The sequence below is a fragment of the Lampetra planeri genome, unplaced genomic scaffold (genome assembly GCF_965212315.1).
Source record: "Lampetra planeri unplaced genomic scaffold, kcLamPlan1.2.h2 scaffold_1783, whole genome shotgun sequence".
In the NCBI taxonomy this organism is placed as follows: domain Eukaryota; kingdom Metazoa; phylum Chordata; class Hyperoartia; order Petromyzontiformes; family Petromyzontidae; genus Lampetra; species Lampetra planeri.
The window spans coordinates 1-8,176 of NW_027614522.1; the positions used below are offsets into that span (position 1 = coordinate 1).

The window sequence follows — 8,176 nt, forward strand, 5'->3', positions numbered from 1 at the left end:
GGGTAAATAATGTGAGACTGCGCCCTCTAGTGGACGAGTTGGCATCAAACCACACTGGGTCTACAGTCATGATTGGAGTATGTGAATGTGTTGTCCACATTGCACAAAATGTGAATAACGTTTGTCGTGGTATTTAAAAAAAAAGTTAACTTGTGTCCAAAGAAAAAAGAAACCTAAAATCAAATATATCACAAATAGCATCCAGCCTCCCAATTAGATGACGTAATAGAATAGATGGAAAATAAAAAAAGGAAAAAAGATTTTATTTCACATGAAAAAGATAATTATAAACAAAACACAACAAATAATCAACTGGTAAAATGAATACTAACGTTTCTTACGACCGTCCGTCACTGGGCTCATCACTCTGATGTCATGGACAGGAAGGCTTATGTGTTCCTGTGAAACTGAGAACGCTGCCATTGGAGGCTCCTGCTTATGACAGCTTAGTAGCTGTGGAAAAGGTCAGTCACGCTTCACAAAAGTGGAACATGGATTCAATCCGGCCGACCTCTGGAGCCAAATGTTTGAATTAGAGATGCAGCACAGCTGAAGTGGCTTTAGTGTAAAGTGGTGTTTCTATGACCTGACACCACATAAACCACAGCGTCTCTTAGGAATTAGTAAAATAGACTCTTTATTAAAAACATCCAGTACACATTTAAGCAACAGTGTTCAAAACGTTCTACACAATCTGGCATTTGTTTTAAGTGACGCTACAGTGTCATCTTACACCACGATAAAGGTCGTGTCAGCAGCTTCGGCTGAGCCAAAACTCCATGAATGTGGATTTTGTCTGTGACTTTAAGATGAACGCTGAGACTGGGGGGTCGGTTTACAGAGCCCGCTTCGATGGCACGTCTCCGTACGAACCATCTGCTCCACCCGTTCACATCAACATGCTACGTGACGGAACTAAGACATCATAGTTTCAGTCCACGATCACTGAGAAAAACACGCCGACGGCTGAAACGACCGAGTCAAATGACAGTATGACGATCCTGAGAGTATCGTCCCTGACTCCTCCCACGCCACATCATCAGCGTTGACCCTCTGTGCAGATCGTCAGTCCCGACTACACCTGTGTGACCAGCGGTTCCCTCAGATACACGTGTCCCCCTCTGAACTCTGGGCTCTGCCCCGTGCACAGTCGTCCCAGCAGCGTTCCGTTCAGCGGGTGGCAGATACCTTCAACGGCGTAATAGTCTCCTTCTGGATCCCTGTCCCCCTCCGGCGTCTCCTCCCCCCTCGGGCTCCTCGTCCTCCCACAGTGCGCTGGTGACGTGCGTGTACTCGGTTTGATCCACGCACTCGGTCTCTCGGTGGTAGAAGTAGCTGAAGTTGGACACGATGACAGGCACCGGGAGCGAAATGGTCAGCACGCCGGCGATGGCGCACATAGAGCCCACCAGTTTACCCCACACCGTCTCCGGGTACATGTCGCCATAGCCCACTGTAGTCATGGTGACGACGGCCCACCAGAAAGCATGCGGTATACTGATGAAGGCGGTGCTGGTGTGGTCGGCCTCTGCGAAGTAGATGGCGCTGGAGAAGAGGATGACGCCGATGAACAGGAAGAAGATGAGCAGGCCGAGCTCACGCATGCTGGCCCTCAGCGTCTGACCGAGGATCTGGAGGCCCTTGGAGTGCCGAGACAACTTGAAGATCCTAAAGACCCTGACTAGCCTGATCACCCTGACGATGGCCAAGGAGGTGGCTGGACTGGCGTCGTTGTCCCTGGCCAGCTCTGTTTCCCAGAGTGACGAAATAGGGCAGAATGGCGCTGAAGTCGATGATGTTCATGACATCCTTGAAGAAGTGAGTTTTGCTGGGACAGCAGGTCAAGCGCATGATGAGCTCGAAGGAGAACCAACAGATGCACATGGTCTCCACCATGAAGAAGGGGTCCTGGAAAACACTCGACGGGGCGCCATGCTTTCTGAGATGTTCTTTGCATGGGAGTGGTACTTGTAAAAATATTCCTGAAGTGGAAGAGACATGACAGAGGAGAAAAAATGTTTTAGAGCAAGTTCCAACAAGAATTTCATTCAGGTGAGAAATAACCCGACCTTCTCCTGCCGACACTTGAGAGTGAAGATTGTAGTGAGACAAATTCAAATTTCATGTCATCTGTGGTCCTGGTTTGTCATGTCGAGAAAGTATTGGTCCGAGGTGAAGTAGGTCGTCATGACGATGGGCCTACGACAGCCCCGACAATAACACGTCATACTGAGAGACATCGGCCACGGTCACTCGTCCCCCAGCTAAAAGGGGAGAGAAAAAAAAAGCTTTGATCTGTGTGTGGATCTAGGATAACTCGGATAACAAACAACGAAACCCTCCGAGCGACAGAAGTCTAGTCCTCTGTAAACATGCTAATCTGCTATTTGAACGAGCTAACTCCTAATCTATTGAATATATGCAACTTTTCTCTGAGATACTGTTTTCTTCTGAAACCGAGACAGGACAACGTTAGGATGTCCACCAGCTCGCCGCTCGTCCTTTCTGGCAACATCATAAAAACATTTGACATCTCCAGCTTTACATTTCAATCATAGCCGCCCCGATCTCTTTTTCAGTCCACCTGTCTTTCCACCGTTCGTGTCAGTTAGCGTTGCATTCACGCAACGGATGGGGGCCGTTAAGGAGGTTTCAAACGTTTAGCATGAAGTTGAGACGTGAAAAAAAAGAGGATGACATGGTCTATCCAGGGATGTGTTGCATGCATGCTGTAATGTTCTGCGTGTAAAAGCTAACGTTTCACTTTTAAATATGGTCCACATGACTTTCAGTAGCAGGTCAGTGACACTGTTTATTGCTAAAGGAGGACATCTATGTGTTGATCTCTTCCAAGGGCTCTCCTAAGACTAAATATAACCCCTGTGAGATCTCTGAAGGGAAACATGAGAGTGTCTCTCCACACCATTCCTCATCCATCTCCAGCTTCATCGCTATCCTATCTCCCGTGCTACTGCACCCAAGTCGAGTCGCCGGAGCAGTTCAGTGGTTCTGCCGCTGACTTCGACACGAGTCCTTCTCTCACACCGTCCTCCTAGCGCAGCGGTCCTGAGGAATGTGTCGACCTGACCCGACGTACGCTGCTCCTCTTGTCAGACCTTTGGGTCTCCTCTCCTTCGTCGTGGTCCACCTCTGCCAGCGTGTCCAGGGACGGATGTGACCTTTTTGTGAACACACCCCGCCGTCTCCTCACCTCAGTTCCTCTGATTCGTTTTCCAGTTACCGCTCGTTTCTCACTGCACACGTTCCTCCATCCATGTGTATCAAATTTAACAGCCAGCTAAAATAATCCCGCCACAGCTTCCTGCGGTTCCTGCTCTCTGGCATCCGTCCAAACCCGACCAGCCATTAGTCGCTCCCTCGTCCTAACACGTAACAAGTACTGTAGTACTCACCGGACGTGTGTTTACCTAAACACCTGCTGTACACGGTGTCGGGTTCTCTTTCCACCCAAGCGCTCACACATATTTCATGTCAGACCAGGAGCTTTGAGTCGTTACCAGTGGTTTTACCAGTACGAAACTAAAAAGGTCAAGAAGTACGACTTCATCCCGCTGCACCCGCCGTGAATTCTCTGTCAGTGGCACCCATCGGGGGGCTTCTGGACACTGAACGACGCCTCCCCCCCAACGATCCATTCCTCAGTCAAAGGCCTCAGCAGACACGTAGCGACCAACACTGCATTTACCTCCCGTGTCTCTTTCTCGTTCCTGAAGTCGGGCAGTGTCTCCAGGCAGAAGATGAGGATGGACACCACGATGACCATGACGCTGACGATGGCGATGATCCGCGCGCCTGACGACGACTCCGGGTGTTCAAACAGCATCCACAGTCGTCTCTGAATTTCGTTGGACGGCAGCGGCCTCTGCTCCTCTTTGGGGAACCCTTCGTCCTCTTTGAAGCGGTTCATGACGTCCTCGCCCAGCTCGTAGAACAGCAGCTCGTCCATGAAGATGTCCAGAGGTATGTTGGTGGGTCTCCGGAGCCGACCGCCCGACTGGTAAAAGTACAGAATGGCATCGAAGCAGGCCCGGTTTGCGGTCCAAGAAGAGCTCATTTCGTAGGGGGTCAAAGTAGCGCGACCTCCTACGGGGGTCGCCAAGCAAGGAGTCAGGGAATTGGGCTAAGGTGCGAAGTTGAGTTTCGTAGCGCATTCCTGAGACGTTGATGGCCAGCCTCTCGCTGAGCGCCCATCCGCTCCTCCACAGAGACCCCGAGCGGCGCCTGTCCTTCCTCCTCTCCTTCTCGTTGCCCTTGATCTCCTTCTCTCCCTTCTCCTCGCTGTTGAACTGGTTCTTCATCTGCTTGTCCTTCTCCCCGTCGCTCCCTTTGGACCTGCTGCTTCTTTCATCAGCCTGTCGGTCCATTCCTGAGTCTCTCCTAAGGCTCCGTGGAACAGCTGGACTTCAGGCGAACCCTGTCAGAGTCAAAGTCCTGTGAGTGGAGCAGCTGTTGGCTCAGTCAGTGACAGAATTCATACGTTTATTTTAGAAAACAAACAACAAATACGCGTGTTCATGTGGAGATGAGAGCGTTTACTCACTAAGAGTGGAGGAGCTGTTGACAACGTGAAAAATCACATGGTTGGTGTCCTGTGGCTCAGCAGGTTGTTTGTCTCTGTCATCACGTCCGTCTGCGAGTCGACGTCTTTGTTTGGCCGTCAGCCCCCCCCGATCAGCTGATTGCGCTCCCGGTCGTTTGCTCCGGACACGTCCACAGATCCGGTCCCCGACCTCTCAAAGCCTCACGTTGTCTGTCTTGAACATTTTTTTTGGGAATGCTGTCCTGTTGAAATTCAATCTCTGCGAGACTTCTCCAACCCCTCCCTGTCCTTTCCCTCCATTTTGGCTGCAGGGCAAGACGACCTTCAACCTCACTATCAAATGTCCCCTTTGCCTGGGACCGCTTGTGATTCTCATATGAACCAGACGGACCCTCGGACCAAATGTGTTTTGCTTCTTTATCCTACATGTGAATATGTGTCGAATGTTGCATTCTCAGGAGAGAGAACCTCTCGGCCTCCTGTTCTTTAGTCAGTATCAAAAAAAAAAGAAGATTTTTGATCACAAATAGTTTGGCAGCCAATTTGAGTGCAATATGTAAGTAAAGAACTTGTCATTGTGTGTTGAATGTGGTGTGAAAAGATCAGCTCACCTGGCACATTGGCAGACATTCCATGGAGAACCTGAGAATCCACGGAGGCCTAAAAACCTGTTTCCACGCCGATAAACTGTTGGATCACAACAACTGGTTATTTTAATACATACGGTGTAAGATATACATCAAACTGCCTCATGCAGTTCTGGCTCTTACGGTGTTTTTTATTATTGTGACATGCACAGAATCAATTCAATTAAGATGTTAAAATTACACATATCATGACATCACCACTCACCGTGGCTGTTATTATCATTGTTAATAATTATCATCATTTGTGGAGTAAACGTACTATTTCATGTACAGTTTGTGTTTCAACCTGTCTGACAGTACTGGACATGACCACCAGAGGGAGGTGAAGGTTGGTACTAGAAGAGAAGACCTCAGTCAACATTTTCTCTTTGCTGCCTCCAGTCGGAAGAAGAAGACACAGCATGAAGGAGCATTTCTAGTCGTGTGACTGGACTGTCTATAGTGTTTCAAAAGAGGAGGTGTAAGTACCGAGAGCGGATGAGATAAATCAACAAAATGTGAACAGGTTGTTGAAGACTAAAGGAGGTGAGAATTAAACCACAGATAACACCGGGTAATCACATGTGGAGCAGTGGAGGTACTTCTCTCTGTCTGTAAACTGAAGCAGCTCTGCAGAGGAACAGGGTGTCCACGTTTCATCAGTTATAAAACTAATCCCATCACATTATCATTGCAATCACATAAATTGCATGATATTATGTCAAGTATTTGTATTAGTCCTGTTGATTTTTCTTTGAATGAGTTTTACTTTCCTTTTGAATTCGCTTTAATCTTTGTTTTGTCCTGTTTTTTTTTTTTTTTACATACATCTGTTATTTATGAATACACGATGATGAAGGTAGTTTTCTTGTGTTGCACACTTCCTGTTCATGAAATAAAACTCGACTGTATCAGTTCCCACGTGCAGCTCATGGCCGGTGGTGTTTGATGTCAGCGAGGACAAGGAGCTCTCTTGTTTACCACGTCGTCCTCAAATACCACGTCACAGTTACAGCTGACCTGAGAATATCGATGTGTATATGACAGGCTGAGGAGCTTCAGCTCCTGGGGGGACCTGACGGCGATGTCTCACTGGAAGGACGGACATCAAACCCCTCGGTCACAAACGTAAGGTGCCATCTTTTCACTCTGCCTCTCTTCGGTTTGCTCCCACATCAAGTGCGATCACATCACTCGGTGTGGTGTGTGTGTGTGTGTGTGTGTGTGTGTGTGTGTGTGTGTGTGTGTGTGTGTGTGTGTGTGTGTGTGTGTGTGTGTGTGTGTGTGTGTGTGTGTGTGTGTGTGTGTGTTTGTGCGCACCCGACCGGCTGATGAAGACGCACGACGACACCCGTTGGACAAGTCAGAGAGACAACGGGGCTCATGACACTTTTTCATTTATTTGAAGTTCATTTCAGTGATTTGAAGCAATTTTTTACGTCTGAAAAAAGCATCTGATGACTCTGAATGGGTTCTTCATTCAAGCTGCTATGGAGATTGGTTCACATTAGATCGCATTGACATTCATACATTTTAAGTCTCAAGAGTAGAAATATGATCAATGATGACACTTTATTGATATGTTTCTATTTTTTCCTTCAAAATATAAAAAGATAGATCATGAACATTCCATTGAAATATATTTTATACACTTCTTGATGAGTTTGCTCTTTGTGTTCTGACATTTCAAAAATAAAATCCAGCTGAAGTCACGAGCAGACAGCCCAGTGACCCCGTGCTGTCCCATTCACACTCCTCCTACGACCGCAGTGCAATGGACTAGTACCTAAGTCTGTTTTACATGGCATGAAACGAACATACATCTTCATCTTTGGAAATCTTCTGTGGGTGTTCTATTAGCTTGTCATACGATTTCAAATTAAAATAATACTGTACATAAACATATTAGAGGAACAACGATCTCAGTATGTTATTATTCCTCTGGTCTATGGTCATAAAATAATACTAATATTTCTTTTCTCTCTTTTTAAGTCAGTGTGATCATTAAGTCACACTATGGAAAGCCTTAAAGCCACGACACACGTGGCTGCCATCACCTGAACCGTCGATCAGCGGCATTCGTGCGGATTGCATACAGAGTCCTCGACGAGATGGAACAGAAAGCAGCAGTGTCACAATGCTGTCACTGCACGCTGACTTAGTGGCGCCTTAGTTACCACCTCTTGTGACTTTGGTGCATGTGAATGTGAAACAGGAAACTAAGAACAGATTGCAAGAGAAATAAAACAGACTTAGCACTCTGAACATTGTAACTCATTCACTCCCATCATGACTTAAATCAAAGGGCAGTATTATGCAATAGAAAAAGGGAGGACATCTTTTTTCAAGCAGGCATCGGCAGAGGAGTCCCCGCGAACCACAAGGGGCCTTCAACGGACCCGGACACGTCCTGTCACAACCTGACACGATGAGAACTGAAGGGAGAGGAAAGTTCTAGACCTGTAAAACCAGTGGAGACTCGACAGAAACCCTCGAATGCTCTTCGCTGTCTTCGCAGCCCCGACCCCCCCCACACCACCACCACCACCACCACCACCACCCAGACCAAGGGCCGTACACTCATTGGCCTCCAACTACTGGGAATGGAGACAGAACGTTCAACTGCCTGAGTGTGAACCCCCGGACCAGCCGGGCCTGACACTTCTAGGAGAACCAAACCAAGAGAAAGTGTGTGTGTGTGTGTGTGTGTGTGTGTGTGGGGGGGGGGGGGGGGCAGGGGGTTGTTGTTGTTGCTGCTTGTGTGGACACTCTCCTCTCTCACCAACTACTTTACTGACATCGTTGTGGAAGCTCTGGGTCTCTTTGATTGACGCTTACAACGACTGTCGAGCGCTACAAACCTGCAGCCGACTAGTCAGCTGGAATGACGACGACCGGGGAACGGTGGATGCATCTGGAAACAAAGAAAATCTAAAGCCAAGAAACACACAGGCTACGTCTACACACACTCCTCCTGACTGCTGAGTGT

At 47.9% G+C, this 8,176-nt stretch overlaps 1 protein-coding gene across 1 annotated transcript; it reads right to left on the reverse strand.

Moving 5' to 3' along the window:
- Positions 1-1,075: 1,075 nt before the first annotated feature.
- LOC144739909 (potassium voltage-gated channel subfamily A member 7-like) lies at positions 1,076-4,385 on the reverse strand. Its single transcript, XM_078622788.1, is given in 6 exon segments — positions 1,076-1,246; positions 1,248-1,751; positions 1,753-1,931; positions 1,934-1,982; positions 3,707-4,054; positions 4,056-4,385. Coding segments are annotated over 6 exon segments (1,581 nt in total).
- Between the last annotated feature and the right edge of the window lie 3,791 nt (positions 4,386-8,176).